The sequence below is a fragment of the Arabidopsis lyrata genome, assembly GCF_000004255.2.
Source record: "Arabidopsis lyrata subsp. lyrata unplaced genomic scaffold ARALYscaffold_2, whole genome shotgun sequence".
Classification (NCBI taxonomy): domain Eukaryota; kingdom Viridiplantae; phylum Streptophyta; class Magnoliopsida; order Brassicales; family Brassicaceae; genus Arabidopsis; species Arabidopsis lyrata.
In genome coordinates this window covers 16,160,459-16,186,175 of record NW_003302554.1, presented here as the reverse complement: position 1 = coordinate 16,186,175, position 25,717 = coordinate 16,160,459, and the positions used below count along the sequence as shown (strand labels likewise).

General features: G+C 36.1%; 4 protein-coding genes across 5 annotated transcripts; 2 read left to right on the top strand and 2 right to left on the bottom strand.

Annotated features, from left to right (window-relative positions):
* The first annotated feature begins 20 nt into the window (after positions 1-20).
* On the top strand, positions 21-4,060 carry LOC110230834 (probable leucine-rich repeat receptor-like protein kinase At2g33170). The gene is made up of 5 exons (XM_021034958.1): positions 21-815; positions 1,083-1,232; positions 1,386-1,460; positions 1,567-1,641; positions 1,734-4,060. Exons 1-5 carry the CDS (start codon positions 437-439, stop codon positions 3,881-3,883), a joined length of 2,829 nt encoding a protein of 942 aa, XP_020890617.1. The 5' UTR covers positions 21-436; the 3' UTR covers positions 3,884-4,060.
* A 4,380-nt stretch (positions 4,061-8,440) lies between these two features.
* LOC110230832 (LRR receptor-like serine/threonine-protein kinase GSO2) lies at positions 8,441-12,155 on the top strand. The gene is made up of 2 exons (XM_021034946.1): positions 8,441-8,903; positions 9,765-12,155. Exons 1-2 carry the CDS (start codon positions 8,525-8,527, stop codon positions 11,987-11,989), a joined length of 2,604 nt encoding a protein of 867 aa, XP_020890605.1. The 5' UTR covers positions 8,441-8,524; the 3' UTR covers positions 11,990-12,155.
* Positions 12,156-12,261: 106 nt separating this feature from the next.
* Positions 12,262-17,342, bottom strand: LOC9323593 (protein LONGIFOLIA 2). The gene is made up of 4 exons (XM_021034945.1): positions 16,318-17,342; positions 13,830-15,805; positions 13,606-13,741; positions 12,262-13,370 (listed from the first exon to the last, which is right to left on the bottom strand). Exons 1-4 carry the CDS (start codon positions 16,451-16,453, stop codon positions 12,529-12,531), a joined length of 3,090 nt encoding a protein of 1,029 aa, XP_020890604.1. The 5' UTR covers positions 16,454-17,342; the 3' UTR covers positions 12,262-12,528.
* Positions 17,343-22,137: 4,795 nt separating this feature from the next.
* Positions 22,138-25,667, bottom strand: LOC9323592 (nitrile-specifier protein 5). Of its 2 annotated transcripts, none has more exons than XM_021035140.1 (11): positions 25,327-25,667; positions 24,823-24,972; positions 24,516-24,683; positions 24,114-24,266; positions 23,882-24,034; positions 23,625-23,789; positions 23,374-23,490; positions 23,100-23,289; positions 22,713-23,007; positions 22,505-22,631; positions 22,138-22,423 (listed from the first exon to the last, which is right to left on the bottom strand). In XM_021035140.1, exons 1-11 carry the CDS (start codon positions 25,493-25,495, stop codon positions 22,368-22,370), a joined length of 1,743 nt encoding a protein of 580 aa, XP_020890799.1. In that variant the 5' UTR covers positions 25,496-25,667; the 3' UTR covers positions 22,138-22,367. The 2 variants fall into 2 exon arrangements, with proteins under 2 accessions (XP_020890799.1, XP_020890800.1); XM_021035141.1 differs by lacking the exon at positions 25,327-25,667 and adding an exon at positions 25,242-25,259.
* Positions 25,668-25,717: the final 50 nt, after the last annotated feature.

The following is a 25,717-nucleotide window of genomic DNA, read 5'->3' as shown; positions in this document are numbered from 1 at the left end:
ATTTATTGGTATTGAATTAAAAGAAACAGAGAAATTAGAGAGTGATTGTTAGAGCAAATTAGATAGTGAAAGTAGTTGTCACACCAAAAAAAAAGGTAGTGGAAAGTAGAAAGTGATTGATATTTGATAGAGCAAATTTTTACTCTTATTTTCTTTATGTGCTTTATTCATTGATGAGAGGAAACATTTTCCCACTTCATTTCCACTGTTTGGTTAACCAGTCACAACCATGATATAAAGCTTGGTCGACAAAATAAACGATGGTAACCACACATTTTTTACAAAGACCTTGACTTTGTATGCCAAGAGTAAACGAAAGTGATCACACATGTCAACATTATTTCTACTTGGTTTTTTTTTTCTTATAAACGAGGAGGTACTTGCCTTGTGTTTGAGTTTCTATCATTTACTTCTGTTTTTTTAATCTTATTTTACAATGAAAGGGAAGCTTTTCTTGGAAATACACTTGATATGGGTAATGTTAATGTTGGGGCAGCTACATGGATACAAAAGTTGTGTTGAGAACGAAAGGAAAGCTTTGTTGGAGCTCAAGACATACCTGGTCTCAATTAGTGAAGAAGGGGAATCTGACTATGTTCTCCCTACTTGGACTAATGACACAAAGAGCAATTGCTGCCGGTGGGAGGAAATTAAGTGCAATCGTACAAGCGGACGGGTGATCAGGATTTCCTTTGGTGGGTTGTACCTCAAAGAAAGTCCTCTACTAAATCTCTCTTTGCTGCATCCGTTTGAAGAGGTCCGAAGTCTGAACTTAACTGGGTACGGATTCAGTGGCTTGTTTGATGATGTGGAAGGTATACTAGGCTATCCTTAGTGATTAGTTTTAACATTTTGTTTTGCATTGCCACTTTGATAATACAAAGCTTAGATTTTCTCTGTTTCTGTATATTTACTTTGCTGATGTTTGTTGTACCATGTTGTAAGCACATCAGACGCTCACTTACATGCTGTTCCCACTTTCATCGAGTTCATCATCTCTCATAATCTTCATTAAATATTATAAGAAATGATTGGAGTGAGTTATGTTATCACTCTATGCTGACCAATATTCTCGTTTGCAGGTTATAAAGGCCTAAGGAGGTTAAAAAAACTTGAGATTCTGGATTTCTCATTAAATGAATTCAACAACAGCATCTTTCCGTTTCTTAACGCGGCGACATCACTTACAACTCTTTCTCTTCAGAATAACGTAATGAAAGGCCCTTTACCTGGTAAAATTTTGTTCTGCCATGTTGTGACTTGCATTATACCTGTAATTAATTATAGGATGTATCTTTTGTTAGATTCAATTTTATATTTATTTCTTTATATATGTCTTCAATTTAGTTTGAATCTTTCTTATATTCTCCCGGATTTTCTTTCAGAGCTTAAAGATTTGACAAACTTAGTACTGCTGGACCTAAGTAGTAACAGGTTTAATGGCTCCATACCAGTACAAGGTAGTTCAGAGCCATGTTTTATATTTAGTTTATGCCCATAGATGATTGTCTTCCGTGAGGTCCTCATATTCTTAGCTTACCTTTGTATGTCTTTTTCTTGTGGCAGAGTTATCTGCCCTGACAAAGCTGAAAGTTCTGGATTTAAGTGGTAATGAGTTTTCTGGCTTGATGGATTTGCAAGGCAAGTTTTCTCAAATAATTCCCTCTTTGATAAAGATTTGTGGTGAAAGAAATTTCAATAAGTGATTAGACTTCTGCATTTGATCATTGTAGGGATTTGTGAATTGAAAAATATGCAAGAGCTCGATCTCAGTAAAAACAAACTTGTAGGTCAGTTTCCTTTATGTTTAACTAGCTTGACTGGACTTCGTGTTCTGGATCTCTCATCAAACCTGCTGACTGGGATGGTACCATCTGATCTTGGTAGACTTGAATCCCTTGAGTACTTATCGCTGTCTGATAACAACTTTGACGGCCTCTTCTCTTTTGGTTCGCTCACCAACCTCTCAAAGCTTAAGGTTTTCAAAATTTATTCAAAATCCAACTTACTTCAAGTAGAGTTTGAAAGTTCTTATAAACCAAAATTTCAGTTGAGTGTTATTCTATTACGATCTTGCAACTTGGAGAAGGTTCCTCATTTTCTTCTACATCAGACGGATTTGCGTCAAGTTGATCTCTCTGAAAATAAAATTTCTGGCAAGTTTCCTTCATGGCTGTTGGAGAACAACAAGAAACTCGAGGTTTTGCTTCTACAGAATAATTCTCTTACGACATTTCACCTACCGAAATCTTCTCATAACCTGCTTTTCCTGAATGTGTCAGTTAATGCATTCAATCATCTGTTTCCAGAAAATATTGGGTGGATACTTCCTAGTTTACGGTATATGAATCTAGCTAATAACGGTTTTCACGGAAATCTGCCATCTTCTCTCGGTAACATGGAAGAGATTGAATATCTTGATCTATCTCACAACAAATTCCAGGGGAAGGTACCAAGAAATGTTGCAAGGGGTTGTTATTCCATGACAACCTTGAAGTTGTCACATAACAAACTAAGTGGAGAGATATTTCCAGAATCAGTACACTTTACTGATATAACTACGCTGTCTATGGATAATAATCAGTTTACAGGAAAGATTGGACGAGGTTTGCGGAGCTTGGAATACTTGTATATGCTTGACATATCGAACAACAATCTCACAGGTGTTATTCCAAGTTGGTTTGATGAACTTCCATCCTTATCTGCACTACTGCTATCAAACAACTTGTTGGAAGGTGAAATACCTATTTCTTTGTTCAATATGTCTAGTCTTTGGATATTGGACCTTTCTGCAAACAGTTTAGTCGGGGACATACCTCCACGTGTCAGTTCTAGAACTCCAATAGTGTTACTCCTGCATGATAATTATCTATCAGGGGTCATTCCAGACACATTGCTAGGAAATGTCACCATACTTGATCTGAGAAATAACAGGTTGTCTGGGAATATTCCGAAGTTCATCGACACACGAATCATTAGTATTCTGCTTCTACGGGGGAATAATTTAACAGGCTGCATCCCCCACCAGGTTTGTGGCCTCAGAAGCATCCACCTTCTGGATCTTGCTAACAACAGATTGAATGGATCCATACCTTCATGTCTTAGCAACACATCATTTGGTTTGGGGAAAAAGGATACATTCTATGGTTATGATACCGGCGTTATTTCGACTTCCGCAGAAAATGACCGGGTATATTTCAAATCTCTGCTTGTGCTAGATCCGTTTAGTATGGAATACGACGCCAACACCCAGACGAAAATTGAATTTGCAACAAAACACAGATATGATGCCTACATGGGTGGAAATCTCAAATTACTGTTTGGAATGGATTTCTCAGAAAATGAGCTGAGTGGTGAGATCCCAGTAGAGCTTGGAGGTCTTCTGGAACTACAAGCTCTCAATCTTTCTCACAACAACTTATCAGGAGTGATACCCGAAAGCTTCTCACGTTTGGAGAATGTGGAAAGCCTTGATCTCTCCTTCAACATATTACATGGCCGGATACCACCACAACTAACAGATCTGAGCAACCTCGCTGTGTTCAAGGTCTCATACAACAACTTGTCAGGAGTCATTCCACATGGAAGACAGTTTAACACCTTCGATACACAAAGCTACTTAGGTAATCCTCTTCTCTGTGGACAACCAACCAACACGAGCTGCAACAGCAATAACTTTCAAGAACCAGATACTGAAGTGGAAGATGATGAATCTTTCATTGACATGGTGTCTTTCTACTGGAGTTTTGGTGCAGCCTATGTGACAATACTTCTTGGGATACTCGCATCTCTCTCATTTGATTCTCCTTGGAGCAGAGCGTGGTTCTACATCTTGTATTCTTTCATCCACAAGGTTAAGAATTTGTTTGGTAAAACACTGTAGGTGCCAAATGCTTCTTATGTGCTAGTTTCATTCTCGTCCCCATCTGTTGTTGTTTTCTTCTCATACCTCTTTTGTTTTAAAAAAAAAACAGGCTCTTTACTGTCTTTTGTCTTTGAATAAATGTAATGCCTTCAAAAAATATGAATTGAATGCTCTAGTTGGGCTATGTTTTCCTAATTTTTTCAGAAATTTGGTGAATTGTTTTAACAAAAATCTAAGGTTCTGATTGTTGACAAAACCAATGTATTAACATTCAAGACGAATGTAAGAAAAATTCGTTCATGTATAGCACCAGAACAGAGGCTTATGCAGCTCCTGTTACTTGATAAACTCATCAAAAACAACTTTTTAAGTCTTAACAATTTTATACTAATTTTTGCAAGGAAGCAGTTCTCAAACAGCCTAGAAACGAAACAGAGTATCAATTTTTAAATCACTGATCAGAGAACTTATGCCACATGTTGGATTCTGCCTACATATAAAACACCAATGTGTATAATAAAATTGAAACTACACACCAAAAAGCAGATATTACCAGTTTCTTGAATTTGGCATCAATCACAGAAAGGGGTTATCAAACAAGCAAGAAATATGCATCAGACAAATAAAATGGTTCTGGAGGAACCAACATCTAAGTTTCATCAACTTTGTAACACTAAACGACATATAGATTTTCAGTCAACAAAGGTATCACTATATATACAGTTTTTAAAAAGTTGTAAAATATACAAGTTCTAAAACATAAGTCCACAAATCTATAGAATCTAACATAGCAAGTTAGAAACGGTTAAACAAAGATGCAAGATGCATGATGGAAAGATCATACATGCAGGATGCCAGAATTGCTAAAAACAACAATGGAACTTAACAGTAAGTTTGCGACCATACTATTTTGTACTCTAAACTAATACACAACATTTAAAAAACCTACATTCGTAATCTACAAGAAGGGTCTCTTCTTACGTTAAAAGATATACCGATTTATAAATACAATGAGAGACGTATGACACATACAATCACCAAAATAGAGAATACATAATTTCTAATCAAGTAAGGTTTAGATGACAATGTAAACACAGAATGTGTACCTAAATTTATGATGGGATACTCTATTTTAAGTGACTAGATTGAGCCTAAGTTAATTTCCCGACATACTGTTGGAAATACATATCTACCTTTTAGCAGTGGGTAGGTTAGCAGTAAATTCCAAGAATCTAGTGCATACTAGCTCAAGGATAGTAATTTTGCTAAAGACTTGTAACACAGATATATGTCTCTTCCTTAAGTTTAACTAAGTGATTTTCATACGTAATAATATCAATCAATCAATAGATAATGCTAGAATCATAGCAAATACAGTCACTGAGAATCTAAGCAGTTTTCAAGCAGATAACTGAACAACTCAAAATTAGTCCTTGATACAAGTATAACTTAACCTGTGAAGAATTTCATACGTAACCAATTATCAAAATATTAGAAGACCACATACCTGTGATTGTTACAGAAGTCTGCTACACTTGAAATCCCCTCCAGAGTACTTGTGAATTTGACAATATTTTCAAGCACATGCCCTGTGGAAATAAGATAAACAAATCAAAATTAGTCTTTAGTTTAAGTAAACGTCTATAACTTAACCATATACAATATAACCAATGTTCTTAATAACTTATTCTAAAATTTCTTTAAGTGATTGCTTGTTCCGAATCTCAGTCTCTGTCTAAAGACTAAAGAGGTAACAATGTCTTTATCTAAAAGTTCTTTTAAGCCGTGGGTAAAAGATTGGATTTTGAAGCCGTGGTACTAAAACCAATCCAAAGTGATCTGTTTCTTTGTCTAATGTCTTTGTCTAGAAGTTCTTTTAAGCCGTGGGTAAAAGATTGGATTTTGAAGCCGTGGGTACAAAAACCAATCCAAAGTGATATGTTTCTTTGTCTAATGTCTTTGTCTAAAAATTCTTTTAAGCCGTGGGTAAGAGGGATTGGACTTTGAAGCCGTGGGTACTAAAACCAATCCAAAGTGATATGTTTCTTTGTCTATGTCTTTGTCTAAAAATTATTTTAAGCCGTGGGTAAGAGATTGGACTTTGAAGCCGTGGGTACTAAAACCAATCCAAAGTGATCTGTTTCTTTGTCTAAAGACTGAAGAAGTAACAATGTCTGTCTAAAGACTAATGATGAAGCCGTGGGTACCATAACATAAGCCAATCAAATCTTTTGTCTAAAACTCTTTTAAGCCGTGGGTAAAAGATCGGTTTATCCGAATCTCAGTCCCTGTCTAAAGACTGATGATGTTTTAAGCCGTGGGTACTGTTTCTTTGTCTAAAGACTGAGAACAAACCGAACATGATCCATGTCTAGAGATTTTCAAGCCGTCCGTACCATGAAGGATCAATGTTCGAATCAGTCTCAGTCTAAAGACTAATGTTTAAGCCGTGGGTACCATTTTCCTCCAAACATAAGCCAATCCAATCTTTTGTCTAAAGGATTGGTTTATTCGAATCTCAGTCCCTTCTCAGTCCCAGTCTAAAGACTGATGATGTTTTTAAGCCGTGGGTACTGTTTATTTTTCTAAAGACTGAGAACAAACCGAACATGATCCATGTCTAGAGATTTTCAAGCCGTGGGTACCATGAAGGATCAATGTTCGAATCAGTCTCAGTCTAAAGTCTAATGTTTTAAGCCGTGGGTACCAATTTCCTTCCACCAAACATAAGCCAATCCAATCTTTTGTCTAAAGGATTGGTTTTTCCGCATCTTAGTCTCTGTCTAAAGACTGATGATGTTTAAGCCGTGGGTATTGTTTCTTTGTCTAAAGACTGAAAGACCAAACCGAACATGATCCATGTCTAGAGATTTTCAAGCCGTGGGTACCATGAAGGATCAATGTTCAAATCAGTCTCAGTCTAAAGACGAATGTTTCAAGCCGTGGGTACCACTTTCCCTCCACCAAACATAAGCCAATCCAATCTTTTGTCTAAAGGATTGGTTTTTCCGCATCTAAGTCTCTGTCTAAAGACTGATGATGTTTAAGCTGTGGGTACTGTTTCTTTGTCTAAAGACTGAAAGACCAAACCGAACATGATCCATGTCTAGAGATTTTCAAGCCGTGGGTACCAATGAAGGATCAATGTTCGAATCAGTCTCAGTCTAAAGACTAATGTTTCAAGCCGTGGGTATCATTTTCCTTCCACCAAACATAACCCAATCCAATCTTTTGAATAAAGAATTGGTTTTTCCGAATCTCAGTCTCTGTCTAAAGACTGATGATGCTTTAAGCCGTGGGTAACTAGATCTTTGACCAGTAAACTGAAACCAATTCCAAATATATTTGTCAAAGAAATAAGCCGTGGGTAAAGGAACGGTTTCAGTCTCGGTCTAAAGACTATATAAGCCATGGGTCCAAACTCGACGGGACAATGTCCCCAAAAAAGAACCTGACAGAACACTAATAATTGAGTGTCTGCCTATGATCTCTTTTGGGTTCGAAAGAAAAACAAAACAAGGAAGAAACCAAACAAAAAAAAAGCCAGAAGAACCAGAGCAACAAACCACAACCGACCGTAACAATTTTACGTTTAATCAAATTATCGAAAGCGCTACAAAATAAAAACAAAACAAAAACGAAAAGCAATCCCTCTTAAACAAAATCGAGTAACACAAAATCAAGCAATTCACAGGAAACTTTGAAACGCAGAGTCGCGATTCGTTTGTTTTTCAAATTATCAAAGCCGCTTCAAAACAAAAAGTAAACCAGAACCAACAAAACAAAAATTGATAATAGTGACATTTAGAAACCCTAGAAATCAAGAGAATTGGAAGAATTCTTACACTTACAATGATCACAGCTACAAATCTTCTTCGGGCCATGAATTAATCGATTGAGAGAAATATGCGAAACAGAGAAAGAACAGATTGTTGTGAAATTTAGAAAACCTAGAAATCAAAAGAATTGAAAGATTTCTTACCGTGGTTATCGCTACTAATCGTCTTCGTCATGATATAGCGATCGAGAAAAAAAATACGCTAAACAGAGAAAGAAGAAGGCGAAACAAAATTATGAGAAAAATAATAAACACTACTTATGGCGGTGCCAGCTGTCTAATTTCCTTTTCTTAAAACGCCTAATTTCCTTTTTCTTAAACCCTAGTTTATAGTTTCCATTTATTAAACATGGGCCTTAAGTTAGCCCAATTGAATTAATTGGCCGATTGATTACCCTGGGGCCTGGGCTATGATCATTTTTAGCTTCTGTTTGTTTTAAAAATAAAGTCAAATAGTACAAAACTTACAATTTTTAATCATAATACAAAAATCCCACTAGTCAAAGCTTTTTATGTAAGTAATCCAAGCAAAATCTAGGTTATGTATTATGTAAACAAGGGATTTATGACTGTTTTCTACAAAGGACCTTTGACTTGTCTTATCATACAATTCAAAGTAAACGACGATAGTCGATAGTGATCACTCGCTTTACACATCTCACATGACTTTTTAAGTGCTTTCACTATCTGAGGCTTGGACTTTTTCTACATTTACAATCAATTCTTGTTGACTTCTCATACGCTTGGAGGTAATTTGCATTGAACTAACAACACTTCCAAATTGCTTTGGATTCATTTGCTTTTTTTTTATCTTATTTGCAATGGAGGGGACGCTTTTCTTGGGACAATACTTGATATGGATGATGATACTGTTGGCACAGCTACATGGATACAAAAGCTGTATTCAGAAAGAAAGGACTGCTTTATTGGAGCTCAAGAAATACCTGATCTCAACAAGTAGAGAAGGGGCCTTCGACCATGTTCTCACTACTTGGACTAATGACAGAAACATCAATTGTTGCCACTGGAAGGAAATTAAGTGCAATCTTACAAGCGGACGGGTGACCAGGATTGCCTTTGGTAATTTGTATCTCAAAGAGAGTACTCTCCTAAATCTTTCTTTGCTCCATCCCTTTGAAGAAGTTCAAAGTCTGAACTTATCTGGATCCAATATCAATGGCTTGTTTGATGATGTTGAAGGTATACCAGAGTTTCATTACTAGTTAGTTATATCATTGTTGTTTGTTTTTCCTGAGTTAGGGTTCTGTATCTCTAACGAATCTTAGTTCATTGTTTCTAATTCATGAATCATGAAAGTTAATAACTTATACTAGCGGGATTTATTTGTTTCTACGTTAACTTGCTGATGTTTGCCAATTTGTGTCCCATGTTGCATGTTCTAATCACATCAGACTGAGATATAGACTGAGATATGTTTGCCAATTTGTGTCCCATGTTGCAGGTTATAGAAGCCTTAGAAGATTAAGAAACCTGGAGATTCTGGATCTCTCTTATAATGAATTCAACAAGAGCATCTTTCCCTTTCTTAATGCTGCTACATCACTTACAACTCTGTTTCTTCAGGGGAACAACATGGATGGTCCTTTTCCTGTTGAAGGTGTGTGTTTTTTTATATTTGGATCTAGCATGGCCCTATTCTTGATGATGGCCTATTCATTTTGCATCATTCGTATACTTTTTGAATACCTTTTCAGAACTCAAAGATTTGACGAACTTGGAAATGCTGGACATAAGTGAAAATAGATTTAACAGCTACCTACCAGTACGAGGTAGCTAATGCTTTATATTCTTTTCTACAGTGGAAATTTAATGGCTGTGTACAATATCATTAGGATCTTGTTTAAAGATGTTTTCCTTTGTGTGGCTTTGTGGCAGATTTACCTGCCCTCAGGAAGCTGAAAGCTCTGAAGCTAAGTGGTAATGCATTTTCTGCATCAAGAGAATTGCAAGGCAAGTCTGCACAAATCTTTTACTTTTGCATTATGTCTGATACACGTTGAATTTATTATGTGAATAAATTTTTTGCATTGGTCACCTTAGGGGTTTGCGAACTGAAGAATATGCAAGAGCTATATCTTAGTTACAATTATCTAGGTCAGTTTCCTCTATGTTTAACTAGCTTGACTGGACTTCGAGTTCTTGATCTCTCCTCGAACCAATTGACTGGGAAGCTACCTTCTGCTCTCGCTAACCTTGAATCTCTTGAATACTTATCTTTGTTTGATAACAACTTCGAAGGCCACTTTTCTCTTGGTTGGCTCGCCAACCTCTCAAAGCTTACGGTGTTCAAGCTTTCTTCAAAAGCTAACTCACTTCAAGTAGAGTCTGAAAGTTCTTGGAAGCCGAAATTTCAGCTGAGTTTTATTGTGCTACGGTCTTGCAATATGGAGAAGGTTCCTCATTTTCTCCTACACCAGAATGATCTGCGCCAAGTTGATCTCTCTGACAATAATATTTCTGGAAAGTTTCCTTCTTGGCTGTTGGCGAACAATACCAAACTCGAAAGTTTGCTTCTACAGAATAATTCCTTAACCAGCTTTCAACTACCAAAAGCTGCTCACAATCTACTTTTCCTGGAAGTGTCAGTTAATGAATTCAATCAGCTCTTACCAGATAACATTGGGTGGATACTTCCTCGTTTAAAGTTCATGAATCTTGCTAACAACAGTTTTCAAGGATATATGCCATCTTCTTTTGGTAACATGGAAATGATTGAATATATGGATATATCTCGCAACGGATTTGACGGAGATCTAGCATCTTCTCTCGGTAACATGGAAAAGATTGAATATATGGATATATCTCACAACAATTTCCATGGGAAGCTACCAAAACGTTTTCTTAACGGTTGTTATTCTTTGGTAATCTTGAAGCTTTCACATAACAAACTAAGTGGTGAGATTTTTCCAGAATCAACAAACTTCACTCGTGTATCTCTTCTATCTATGGATAACAATCTGTTCACAGGAAAGATTGGACAAGGTTTACGGAGATTGAGATCATTGCGAGAGCTTGACATCTCCAACAACAAACTCACGGGTGTTATTCCAAGTTGGATTGGCGAACTTCCATCCTTAAATGCATTACTGCTTCCAAACAACTCGTTGGAAGGTGACATACCTGTTTCCTTGTTTAACACATCATATCTGAAGCTAATAGACCTCTCTGCAAATAATTTATCTGGGGGCATACCTCCATACGTCAGCTCTGAATATGGGGCAAAGTTATTCCTGCAAGACAATAATTTATCAGGGGTTATTCCAGAAACATTGCTTACACATGTCGATGTACTTGATCTGAGAAATAACAGATTGTCTGGGAATATTCCGGAGTTCACCAGCATCCAAGAGATCCGTATTCTTCTTCTACGAGGGAACAATTTAACAGGCCATATTCCTCGGCACTTGTGTGCCAACATTCAACTTCTTGATCTTGCTAACAACAGATTAAATGGATCTATATCTTCATGTCTTAGCAATAATACGTCACTTGGTTTGGGAAACGAGGATTATACGTCATATGCTGATGCAGTTGAAGTCTTCCCTGACTCTGATACTGAAACGGACTACACAGAAGATGTAGATTTGAAATATAGGCGTACGCTAGGTCGACAGAATGGAACTAGCTACGATGCAGCCACCAAGACGAAGATTGAGTTTGCAACAAAACACAGATATGATGCCTACAAGGGTGGAAATCTCGAATTATTGTTTGGGATTGATCTCTCAGAAAATGAGCTGAGCGGTGAGATCCCTGTAGAGCTTGGAGATCTTCTGCAACTACTTTCTCTCAATCTTTCTCACAACAACTTATCAGGTGTGATACCAGAAAGCTTCTCACGTTTGGAGAATGTGGAAAGCCTTGATCTTTCCTTCAACCGACTACAAGGCAGGATCCCGCCACAACTAACTGATCTGAGCAGCCTAGCTGTGTTCAATGTCTCATACAACAACTTATCGGGAGTCATTCCACAGGGGAAACAGTTTAACACCTTCGACACGCGAAGCTACTTAGGTAATCCTCTTTTTTGTGGGAAACCAACCAACCTAAGCTGCGAGAGCAATAGCTTTCAAGAACCAGATCATGGAGTGGAAGCTGATGAATTCACAACCGACATGGGATCTTTCTACTGGAGTTTTGCAGCAGCCTATGTGACCATACTTATTGGGATACTCGCATCACTCTCTTTTGATTCTCCTTGGAGCAGAGCTTGGTTCTACATCGTTGATACTTTCGTCCTCAAGGTTAGGAATTTGTTGTGTTAAAACACTGCATGTGCCCCATGCATGTTCTTACGTGCTAGTTTCAGTGTCGTCCGCATCTGTTGTTCTTCTCAAACCTACTGCTGTGTTTCACAAAACCAGAACATAACTTATGTTTTGGTTCCTCTGTACTGTCTTTTGCCTTTGAATAAATGAAATGCCTCATACATATCTTGTTGGTGGTTGGCTCAATACATAATCTACTGAAATACACGAATTTGCATGAAACAATCTTAGTACACAAACCCAAAAAGTAGATAATGAATACAGAGAAATTCCCATTAGCTGTCTTTCTTCTTTTATGAATTCTCTTACTATATCGCTTTACAGTTTTTTTCCAGGTAGCCATCTCAAGAACTTCAGTAATTACATAACACACCATATGATTATTATTCTGCTGTAGAATACAGAAGACCCAAAAACGAGCGTAAGAATCAGCAAGACAAAAAAAAGACCAGAGTGAAACATAGAACACAGTTAAAGAGTTAGAGAAAGAAGAGAAACTACTTGCGTATATATTTTGTCTTCTTCAACAGACCCAGCTACTGGTCTGCAAAAAGCGTTCTTCGCCTTCCTGACTTTGCTTGCTGATGGCTAGTCTCTGCATGCACGATTTCATTAACCAGATCCTTAAAGATAAGCCTCTCCACATCTAGCACCAATCCTGAGATTTCTCCACTGAAGTCTGCCCAGTTCCCAGATCGAATCCTCACATCTTCAGCAAGTATACTTTTCAAGAAGTCGTCTTCTTCCTCCAACAAGAAGTTTTCTGATCTCTTTGTGGCTTGCTTTTGCTGTGTTTCTATCGCTGAACACAGTTCTTTCAGCAGTTGTTGCGCACTCACGGCTTTCTTAGTCATCTTAGCATATGACTTCATCAATGGATTCGCCGTGGCTTCAACTGAAGCTAGTTTCTCCACCAGAATCTCATTAACGGTGTCAAACACAAGTTTTCGGTTGAGCTTCTCATTTTTCAGAACCTTACTTTCTTCTTTGTGTAACAGATGCATAGTGCTGCTTCCCTTTGTCTGCTCAAGAACAAAGAACAGCTCAGGATTGATTGGGTGGCCAGAAGGGTGTAGTTGAAAAGTTGTCAATCCTGAGCCAAGGTCTCTGAGGAGAAGACCCGAGGCTAATAGAATCTCAGAGATGTATCTATGATCGGTGGTAGGATCTGCGTTCTCACAGAGCGATGCAATATAATCTTGGCTGGCTTCATCATGGCTAGAGTTCAATCGTCTGAGCTTTTGAACCAAGTGCTCAACATTCTGAAGCTTCTTACGGTTTATCTCTGGCGAAAAGCTTGATGTGGTTTCTGAGAAACTGTAAGCTGGATTCCACTGGTCCTCACAATGATCATCACAAAAGTCATGGGCAACATTACCTATCACATGATCAGTTCTGAGTCAGAAATGGAGGAACTAAAATCCAATCCTTGTACTGAAAAAATATTGTAAAAGAGAAACTTTCACAAACTAAACAAGCTACAGGCAGATGTAAGAGTTAACCCCTGGTCATAGAATCTTAAAGTGACTTTGATGTTTGCAAGTTCTTATCCATGCCAATATTCTCAGATGTTGATGACCACGAAGACACTAGAGATAGAATCCTTTTGTTACCTTGTGTCTTCACGGGTGATGGTTCAGTCTCTCTGTACGTTGAAGCGTCGAGAACAGAAATAGGACTTGGATGTTCCAAAGCAACTAGTGAAAGGTTAGCTGACAATCCATCTTCACTAAACCTTGGACTGGATTTCTGAAAACACAAAACAAACCTTGTGAGAACTAAGTGAAAAACTTTTGACACCTAACACTTAGAAATATAAATGAGAGTCAGAACTCACATTCTGCATTAAGTTAGAGACTACAGCTTTGGCTGCCTCGATTACAGATGGACTTTTACCACCATCGGCTTCAGTAGCTTTTTCTACCCAAGCAGAGGCTTCTGTTTCGGATTGAGTACAAATGTCATGACTTGACGTCCTAGATTCATTGCTTGCTTGACTAAGTTGGTCATCGTTTTGCTGCAAACTCTTCTGAGCCCTGGGTCTACGTCTGCCACCAGGAGAAGTAGATTCCACAAGTTGTTGGTTTGACGGTTTCCTTGATTTGCTAGAATCAGGAGGGGTTGGTGGCCGTGAACGTTTATCATACTCAAGCTTCTTCTGCTGTAATCTTGGACTAACAGATCCTGAACTCTTTGAAGTACTTTCTTTGGAAACCTGCTGAGGCTTTTTGGAAGAAGACCGCACATTTCTGCTGTCAGATTTCTTATCAAAAGAGCTGGTACATGATTCAGCTCTTCGGATTCCAGGACTACGAACTTTTGTCACCCGTTTATTACTTGCTGATGTTTCTTTATCATCAGGTTTTTCTCTACGGATCTTATTAATGCCAGATAGGCTGTGAATGGGAATAAGGGATGACGCAGGAATACCAGCCTTTTCAACAAGCTTGGCAGGTTTCATAATCACAATCGGGGACTGATATACCTGGTTAGATGAAGATGAAGAAGACTGGACTCTCGCTCTGGATGGCATCGCATGGTTGGAGGTTGCAGAACTTTCTCTTTCATAATCTCTTTGAGCTGCAAAGTTTGAGGATTGTAGTTGTTTCTCAGTATCCAGGAAACCCTTTGACTGCATAGACTCTAATATCTGTTTAAGAGCTCGCAGATCTTTTCCAGAATGTTTAAACTCAAGATCATTCAATCTCCGCTCCATTTCACTGTACACAGTAGGAGGAAAATTAGGTGCCTCATACGGCTTTGCTTTCACAGGCATGCTAGCTTGCTTTTGCAAAACTCGGTTTCTATCAGCTTGTTTCCATGGAGCTGGTTCAATAGGGAATCTTGTATTTGATAGAGGTTTCATAACAAAATCAGAGTTTCTCCATCTTGGAGAAGCCGGGTCCTTCCCCAAGCTTCTCGGTGAGCTAGGAGAAAAACGGATTGCACGGTTCAGGTTTTTCTCCCTCAATGATCTTGAGAATGGATCGTCATTTTGGTCAGAGATGTTGGTTTTGTTCAAACCAAACTGATGAATGTCTCTACCCAATGGAGAACCAGGCAATGTCTCCAATCCCATGAGCTTTGCAACAACACTGGGAGGCCGTTTCTTGCTGCTGCTTGAACAACTTTCACTGAAACTTTCAGAAAGCTTACTTGTTTTAGGGTCAACGCTGGAGTTTCGCATCACTCGATCTCTACTATCCAGCGAAAGCCTAGGCAACTCTTTCAGCTTGTGTCTGGATTTCAGCGTATCATGAGAATCAACTGAGTAACGAGGTGCATCTTTCGTGCCAACCTCATTATAATGTTGAGATGTTTCTCTAAGTTTCGCTAGAACTCTGAAGGACTCATTGAGATCCACAGGAGTTGATTGCTTCAAACCATAAGGCCTTGGAGAATCTTCTCGTCTGCTCTGTCTAACTCCTTCATCTCTTGTCATTGGAGACTTAACCAAAAGCCCTCTGGCTTCTCTATACATTGAGTCTCTCACAACATCTCTGAGGTCAAATCCCAAATGTGAAAACCCATTCCCTTCAGTCATCTCAGGATCACTTGTAGGAGATTCTTGAAAATTGGCTCGGTCATACGCAGAAGCTTCAGGTTGAACTCCTCTATTGAACTCAGAAGAGGATGGGGAGGACGAGCACGAAGATGAGAAAGAAACTCTCGATGATTCTGTTGAAACCCTTCGCTTCTCTTTCACATTTCCACCAATGTTGGAGTCCTGAAACTGACTTACGGTGTCTTTTTGTTGATAACTTGTATCAACAGTCTCTCTCTCGTAGTTGATGCTATTGGCATTTCCATTACCTGCAACAAGCACATAAAACAAGCATGAGCATCAAATCAAAACTCTCAAACATGAAGCACCCGATTACGCATTGATAGAAACGATTAATAAAACCTACAAGAACCTGCTAGTCAAACTTGAATTTATCACATTTGGTTGCAAACTCCATGAGCCTAAGGTTAATAAAAGTCAAAATCTACCAAGAAAAAACCGGTCATAAGGGAAATTAAATCTAACCAAAAAGATTCGGTAGATCAACACAACTGAGAAAGAAAAAGTAACAACCATAACTTAAGATCTCTGAGACACTAACAAGACCTGGTTAATGGAAGAATCACTACATTGGCAGATGAAGAGCCATAACAAAAACAGAGAAGGAGAAACATACAAAGAGAAAAGTAAAAGACATGAATATAAGAATTACATATGTGACCATATAACAAGTCAACGACTACTAGACACGAACCATAGAGATCAGAAGAGAGTGTTTAAATTATCAAAATATAAATATATATAGTAATTATTATTTTACCTAAAGTAAGGCTTTTTCGCCGGCCAGTTAGAACATGGTGGCGATCAAAGATTTGAAAAATCCCATTCATACATCCAATTTGCTTCTGAAGATCTGAACTATCATCTGCCAACGAATGCAGAAGCTTCGCAGCCATTTCTACAGATCACAAAAACAATTCTCCGGCGCCGGAAACTTTCTACAGAAAGATTCAAAAAGACTTGTCCTTTTTTTCTTTTTGGCTTAGAAAACTTTCTTCAGTGATGTGTTCACCTTTATTGATTTCCAAAAACCCAAACTTTTTGACTCAATGATGTGTTTGCAATAATTTGGAAGAGATAACTTTAAAAGCTTTCTTTTTCTTCTTTCTCTCAATCTCCATCATCAAACAGTAACCACCATTAAAACTATAACGAGAATGACGCACCTTCCATATTCATATAACTCCAAAATTTTAGCCTTTCTCTTTGTAGAAAAACTTGAAACCCGTTAAGATTTCAAATCAGAAGACACTCAGCTTAATTAAAGCTCAAAAACCCCCAAAATTAATCTGAGTCCTACACTAACAGCAATCAACCTACGGATCTAAAAAAGGAAATAAAGTTTGTGCCTTTTTACAAACCTAGATTCCCAGATTCCACTGAAGACAAAAGGAAAAAATGAATAAAGATAAAAACCCTTTTGGTAATTAGATCCAATCGTCAATAAACTACTAAACCATAAACAGAAGACTAGAACATGTGTGCTCCTTTTGTCTGAGAAGTTTGTCCTAAAACACAAAATGTGCGTTAAGTCTACAGAACCAATGAAAAGAAAGAGTTGCAGAAAGCAGAGAAACCGCCAAATCAAGAAGAGAGAAGAAGTAAGATTAAAGAAAGGAACAAAGGAATCTCCTACAGATCCAAGAAGAGACTAAATGTTCCTCTGTTTTGTACTCTCTCACTGCTATAACTGCTCAGAGAACAAACCGGAAATTCAGCCACATATGGGGTTGCTTATTGGAAAATGGAAGGATTCTTTTTTTTTCTAAATAAAATGTAGAAAAAATATGTTAGCAAAAAACCACCAAGAATATTTAGATTATCTTATTTATTTAGGTAATAAACGAAACTGAAATTACCTAGTTTGACTCAAATCTTAGAAAAAATAACTAGATTAACACTCAAATATTGTGGTTTACTAGAATAATACAATTTTGTGTTAAAAGACCAAATACCCATTTTATTTTCAATTCTATTAAAATAAACTAATTAACATATAATAATTAAATTAAATAAAAAATTAGAAAAAATACAAAACGAAAAAAAATATAAAACGAAAAAAAAATATAAAACGAAAAAAAATACAATAAGAAAAAAAATTGTAAAAACGAAAAAAAAATATTAAACAAAAAAATACAAAAAAAAATATTAATTAAAAAAAATTATATATATAACGAAAAAAATAGAAAACAAAATAAAAATTGAAAAAAATAAAATGAAATAAAAAAATACAAAACAAAAAAATAGAAATTAAAAAATAAATATATATCTAAAACGAAAAAAAAAACTTAATCATATATTAGTGAGGAAAAAGCCACACATGAGCCATTTAATGTAAATAAATCTGTCGTGGTAAGAATATGTCTGTCATTACCTTATTATGCAGATTAAACTTTTATTTTCATCGATAAAACTTTCATCATATGACAGATTTTTTTATATCCATTCTGAAATCTGTCGTAATATAAAAAAATCTGTCATAACATAAAACATTTCGGTTGCGAGTATATGTCATTCTAGCAATTTTTATTTTTAAATAACAAATCTGTTATTACACTCCAGATTTTTGTTAAAACAAAAAAAAAACTGTCATAACATAAAATAAATCTGCTATCACTAATAAGTCAAATTAGTAATTATTTTTTCATTAACAAATCTGCTACATTATGGCAGATTTTTATCAAAAAATATAAGTCTGACGCCATTGAAATAATAAATCTGCCACATATTTGAAAAAATCTGTCAAAATTACAAAAGTCTGTGGTGTCATCATAAAATAAGTCTGTCGTAGAAAAAAAAATCTGTTACAAATTAAATATCTGTCGTAACCTATTTCAAGTAAATCTGTGGGTAACAAAAATTCTGTCGTAGACAAATAAGTCTGTCATGGAAATTAAATCTGTCACAACTTATCCAGCAGACTTTTCAAATAATTTTTTTTTTCCTAATATTTTTTGCCCACGTTTTTATTATTTATTTAAGGGTAATTTTGACTTTTTTTTTTATTCCTAACAAAGAGAGAAAGAATATTATAGTCATGAAAATAACCTATTTAACCCCTAAATTTTTTAAGACATTATAGTAATTAAAGTCATAATTTAGGTTAATCTAGTAACTTTCCCTAAAAAAAAAAAAAAAAAAAAAAAAAAAAGAGAGACATAGAGAGGCTCTCCATCTCAGAGAAGCATGTGAGAGAGTGGATCTGTTTTTTACTTCGCTAGATGCATGTGACCTCTATGTCAGGTCATCAACATATCCAGAGAGTGATTCATTTTTTTTGGTTTTCTTATTTTTTATCACCAAATATATGTTTACAAAGATCCTGGATTTGAAACTTGAATTACAAATTATCAGTAGTATCTTGCTTCATTATCACACCAAATACAAATTTTCACTTAAAAGTATAATCATCTTGGTGAGATTCATTTGCATTGACCTCAATGAGAAAAAAGAAATTTTATGTTAAAAACTGTCGGCATGTTAGAATAAATAACAATATATCACAAACAGACGTTAATTCTTGGCTTTTTATGATTGAATATAATAAAATTCATACTATTTAATATTTATACCACAAAAAAAACTAAGATTACGGCCAATAATTTAAACATTTTTTATCTGAACACTAAGTTTGATTAACATCACCATTAAAATGATATAAAAATGTATGAATCTAATTTTTTTTAAAAAAACATAGCAATTTTTTGGCCTTTAATATTTGCCGGTGAGGTCACGGATGTGCATTAAATTACCATCCGCATACGTAGGCAAAAAAAAAAAAACTGCGTAACCAAGTAAAATGTAGAAATATTTTTTTTCCCCAAAATATATTTTTCTTTAAAAGCTAGTAATAGTCATTTTCTGCTTCTTTGTCTTGCAAACAAAAACTTGTCCTTTCTATGTTCCCTTTCGCTTTATAGATTTCTCACGTCGATATGTCCCCAGTTTTTTCATCTCAACACCTTATTCTTGTTGTTCTTTTTCTTGTCATTTTCGACTCTTAATTATCCAAAATTGACAACCACATAAATTATGTTTGACTTTTCTTTCTCTAAAACTCAACTACTTACTTTCGTATTCGTAGGTGGCGTATACTATAGAGTCTAGTAGCCTAATTCGAGTAATGTGATTTCTTATGTACTTAAAATAAACCAATGGATGTAAAAAGAGAGCATAAAATATTTACTTACAAAATATTAACTTTAATATAAAAAAAAAATTAAATTTGATTTGTGTAATGAAAGAACTAAAAACATTGGGGTGTCTCGAGCTTCAAAGTCGCCAACAATGTTTATTTTAGAATAATTACACTACATACCCTAAGACTGAGAAGTATTTAAGTCAAAGGAGAAGTGGTAAACCTGTAAATAAATGATCAACTGAAAACACAATAAAAAGACTAAAATACCCCTAATATCAAACATTTCATTCTTTCTTCCTTCCTTCTTTGTTTCTCTTTACTTTTATTATTATTTTTTTCTTTTTCTTTTTTCTTTACTTTATGATAACCCCAAACAAATGATTCTTCTTAATTGTGAAACTGATTGCATCTAAAATTATGATATTTTGAATTCATTAAACTCGTCGCATTTTTCTGATTAAAATGAACTCAATAAACCTTAAAAAAATTTCGATATAGAGACGTCGTATGTTTAGGTGTCGTTCGTTATTATTGAGCTTTTGTTAGAGATGATTTGAGACACCGTCAACCGACGACGCTAAGAACAAATCACGTTTTTCACTACAGCTACTGGGATTATTGTGGGTTATGCTTATTTCTTGATGACTTCAAGAGACCCAACATATCAAGATTTCATGAAAAGGTTGTTTCTTTCTAGGCAGAGGAAGTTGCTTAAGAGTCATAAGTTTGATGTTGAGAGGTTTAAGGAACTTGAGAATAAGTGGAAGATAATGTCTTGAATCGTGTTGGTGTTGATCTTGATTTGGAGGATTCTTTGTAGAGTCGTCATAGAGATTGATTGGTTTTTTATGATCCAACATCAGTTTCTGGTTTTTCTAACCATTCTCTTTTTAATTATATATCATGATATATAGTGATATATCGGGAAATACACATGTGTCTTATTCCAGGGGTAAATTCGTCCGATTTTTTCAAAACCAAAAATTTCTCTCTCTTGTTTTGCAAAGAATAAAAGTTGTGTATGTACAAGCTAATTATTTCTCAAATAATTAGCATACAGCTAATTGACTCTTTATTTTATCATAGTGGAACTCTTTCTTATTAAAAGCAATATTGAGGATATAATAATTGAAAGATATCATAGTAAAGGGGCTAATTGGTGCTTATATACTTACAAAACCAATAAATAAATTAGTCACAAAATTAGTTGAAGAATACATGTTTTAGTAGTTGGGGTGCCAACAAGGATAATTTGGACTTTTATATATATAGACCTCATCTCCAAATTATATTTTCGTATGACACAATTATGTATTTTAATTTTGACTGATTAGTATTTTTATGAATTTAACTAACAATGCTAATTGGAATTGTAACATTTTTCTCCACGGAAATGGTACAAGAAAAATGAATTTGGTAAAAGATCAAAAGCATTTAGACACGTCAAAGAAATTGGTTACGAATTAAAGAGAGAAATAACTACGGTTGGTATAATATAGCAATTAAAGTAATAATCTCGTGTATCTCTCTACTTTCCTTAGCATTTACTCTTTGTCGTTGGATCCGAACGTATAAACAGGTTTTTTTTTCATGTATAGATAGATGTGTATGAGTGTACTATATCCAAAGTATCATAATTAACCATTTCCAAAGCTACACGTAATCACATACAATATTATACTCCCTCCGTTTGAAAATATAAGACATTTTGGAGAAACTGTTTTGTTTCAAAATATAAGTCATTTTCAAGTTTCTATGCAAATTATATATTATTTATAAAATATTTTATGATTATTTTTATTATGGAGTCTCTTTTATGATTAGCTAAACTTTTAAAAAGTAGATTTTATTAATCGGCGTGTTTTTAGCTAAAACGTCTTATATTTTGAAACGGAGACAGTAGTATGTGAAGTTAATAGTTGCATAAGTAAAGTTAAAGTGGTCTTTGGTCAAAGATTAAGAATGCTCAATCATCGAGGCACATGGTTTCACGCCGTTAATGATTTGTCGAAAACTTGTAATCATCGAATTTTTGTCTCTTTACTTTCTACTTTTCTAGTATCTATTGATCTATGGTTATCTTAACCATCATTACGAGTATCTATGTCAAACGTAATCTTTATAGTTTTGTTTTTGGTGAAACACGCAAAAGATCCTATTTAAAAAAAAAAAAAAAAAAAAAAAAAAACTAAATTCAATAAATTGTCCCATCATATAAAAGCAAAACTTATTGCTAAAGAAACACTGAAACAGAGAGACTCGATGTGAAGAGTTTTGGTACGCCAAAGTTAATGCCTTGTAATATTCCCACCTGTAAAGTTGCTTTAGAGGTAATTACTCTGTTTACGTGCGTGTGTTAGCTTGTCCTATTCAGATTAATCTGGTGATCTTGTGTGATGTTTTATAAAGAAAAGAAAAAAAGTAAACAAGGCATCGCTCTTGCTGGCAAATTTGAAACCAACTAAAAGGAAATATCAACAGAGGAAAGCTGTTTATATTGCAGAGAGCTTCCAAATACAAAACAAGAAGCAAAAGACCTCAATTCAAATGTTAGCTTCTTCTACTCATCATTAGTTTTCTTCTACTGTAGCTTCTAAACCAAATTCTATCTCCAGCTACTATTTACTGTACAGCCCCCCCAAAGAAGACCCTTCCTGTTATTAATCCTGTTACGGTTGTGATTGCTGCTCTACATTTGCATCTTCTTCAGCCAATGTTCCCTCCTCTGTTTGAATCCAAGGAATGAGTAAGACTTATTACTCAATTGTTAAGAAAGAACTGCTTAACCATGTCTGTCATGTTTTACCTTGCTTTTGTGTCGACGAATCTACTCCAGGATCAGCTTTAGGAGCATCTGTTGATATCTCATTTCTCAATGGCTCTACATTCGCCTGATCATGAGAAACTGGTAATGGTTCTGTGTTCACAATCCTCTGCAAAGTATTCCATATATAAATTCTGGTAAGAAACAGCATTACTCCAAATAGCTAAAGCTGTTGTAGATAATGTCACACCGTATCGAGTTGAGAAGCATCTTGATCTTTGACATCAGAGGTAACAGCAGCGGTTTCTGCCTCCTGTGTTCCCGCAGCGGTTTTTGCCTCCTGTGTTCCCGCCATGTTCACATTAGCATCATCAGCGTCAATCATGGGTGTGTCCGTACCATGTGAATCTGCAACCTTCTTGTTAGTATCATCAGAAGGATCAATAGGACCAGCTTGTTGGCTACTACCAGCTGGATCCTTGCTCAAAGTTCTTGGCATCTTTGCTCTATGATCACAATCTCCATCTGATGTAGCAGGCCTTTTCCTGTTAACAATCACAAATAAACCATGCTTTAGAACAAAGGGGACACGAGAAACTATAACCTAAGAAAAAAGAGAATAATAACTAACACTTGCCTATTACTAAAGCTTGAATCTGCGGTTTGAACAGAGCTGTGTCTGTTTGAAAACAAAACACCGCGAAGAACTTTTCCATCAATGATCGTTTCTATAGTGTAACCTAAAGGGACGTTTTCAGTAACCCTGGCTTGAAACATTGGTTTTCTTTGATCAATCGAGCCAATGTTCAAAGGGACATTCTCTCCTCCTACAATAAAACCATATACAATAAATGCTACATTTTTTGTTCCCGATTTAATCTCGAATAACGTAAGAGTTCATGTTAGCAAACCATGGTCAATGTTGGTTCTGGCCACAGCTAAATCCTGCCCATGGCATTTTAGCTTCATTTGTTTCCTTAGAGACAACCGCCCTGGATTTTGATTAAACTGCACATCGTATCCACCTTCTATTACCCATAAGCAAAGAAGATTAGGAGAATAATTAGCAACCTTGCACAAAAGAAAATTTGCTATAACAAAATACAGAATATTAGCTACAGATACTGAAGAATCGGAGTAAAACCGAAAGGTTGTAACAAACCTGTGTGTAAGTAGTAAATGTCATCCAACGGCTCAAGATTCTTATTGCAGCCACCAACAAAGAAAAACGAACCAGCCTTGTAAGGATGTAAACAAACCGCTGCAGAAGAGAATCTAGGAGATGGCCCTTCTTCCATAGCAACTACCTTGGACCATACACCCGTTTCTACAGAGACAAACGAACATTAATAATTATTTTGACATCAGCGACTATTGAGAATTGAAGGCTTGTCAGTAATGAAGTTTTTGGTTACATACCCAAATCAAGCACATATAGATCATCATAAAGATTCTGAGAATCCGTAAACCCTCCAAATACAAATAAGTTCCTCTCTAGTGCAACAGTGACATGACCGGCTCGAGGTGTTAACAACTGTCCTGAAGTTCTCAATTCCTTCCAAACAAATTTATCTGAAAATACAGAACCAGAATATCAGAAGACATACACACAAGCAATAAACAAGATGTGCTTAAAGAATGATTTTTGCACCTGTATCAAGGATATGAACGTCAGAGAGATAATAGTCATCCAAATCTTCACCACCTACTACAATGATTTTGTTCTTCCACGCTGAGCAAGTGTGGCTATCGCGTGCAGAGGGCGGTTTCCCAGATGTTACAGCACGTTTCCACATAAAAGTTTCTAAACAAGATTAAAGCCGGTTCAGTTACACGCATGCCTCCACGAAAATGACAGCAAATTTTTATAATTCACAAATTAATGCACATTGTGGCTAACAGAAGCTAACATCCAATATGTATGTCTGCTCACACAAGGAGCCAGTGCAAAAAGGCCCATTCTCAAATCTCTCTCAGATCCCATATCAGTTAACCATAGATGATATATGAAGAAGATTAACATGGAAACTAAATAGCAGCCTAAGCAGTATACCTGTATTAAGTATGTAAAGGTCATTATAGAATACTTCATCATCCGAATCAGAAGATTTTCCACAGCCGCCAAATATGAAAAGACGTTTGTCAACAAGCGCTGCACTATGAGCCTCTCTTGCCCCTGGTCCTTCCCCTCTAATATCCGGGCATATCCAAGTATGTGAAGCTACCACACACAGAAAAAAGAGAAGCAAACCCAAAAACAAAGAATCGGATTCAAACTCAAAAACCTCAAACCAGGAACAGTTAACACAAGCATTTTCTTGATATAACCAGACAACAAAAGGAAAGATGGAAGAGCTTACAAGTATCTAGAATGTGCACATCGTTGAGATAATTGGTCCCATCAGTACCACCAAACACAAAAAGGTTATCCCCAACTGTTGTACAGCTGTGACTGTCCCTCGGGCAGGGCGGTACACCATTGATTACAGGTCGAGTCCATAACTGCGTTTCTGCAACAAAATTGCAACAAATGAGACTGTTTCAACAATGAAGATTTTGAAAACATGACTACAAGTAACCATAAAACAGCATCCCAACAAATAATCTTAAAGTCCAAATCATTCAAGTAAGGTATAACAAGGAAAGAAACAGTGGCTAGTTACTAAAGGACAAAGATCAAGATTTGCAACAAATGGGGTCTACCGCACGAATGAACGAAAGAAAACCCTACAAATTGAACAAAACCATCGATACATAGAGATCAATCAAAGGTTCAGACTTTTTGCAAAACCCACAACGAGAATCGACGCACACGAACAGCCGTAAGAGAGAAAAAGCTGACATTTTCCAGAAAAGATACTCACGAGTGTCGAAGACATGAACTTGATTTGTTAAGCAATTGTCTCTGCCAAAACCACCGAAAACGTAGAGAAATCGACCACCTTTAATGGCGTTACAAGTGTGTCCCCATCTATTCCCGGGCCCGGAAGAAGAATCACCGAGACCCACTTGTCGGACCCTCTCCCACCTCATTTTCTTGGAAGAAAGATCCTTTCTTTGCGTTTGAGAAAATGCGGGAAAATTAAGGGTTTGTGGAAGGAGATTATAAAATTGAAGACAAGAGGAAATCCAAAATCCCAAAATTATTTCTTTTAATGCTAATGGCGATACAGAGGAATATAAAGGTGTTTCCTTTGCTTTAGGTTTTTTACAAACGGAGCTTCTTTGCTTTTTATTGTTGATATTTATTTCTGT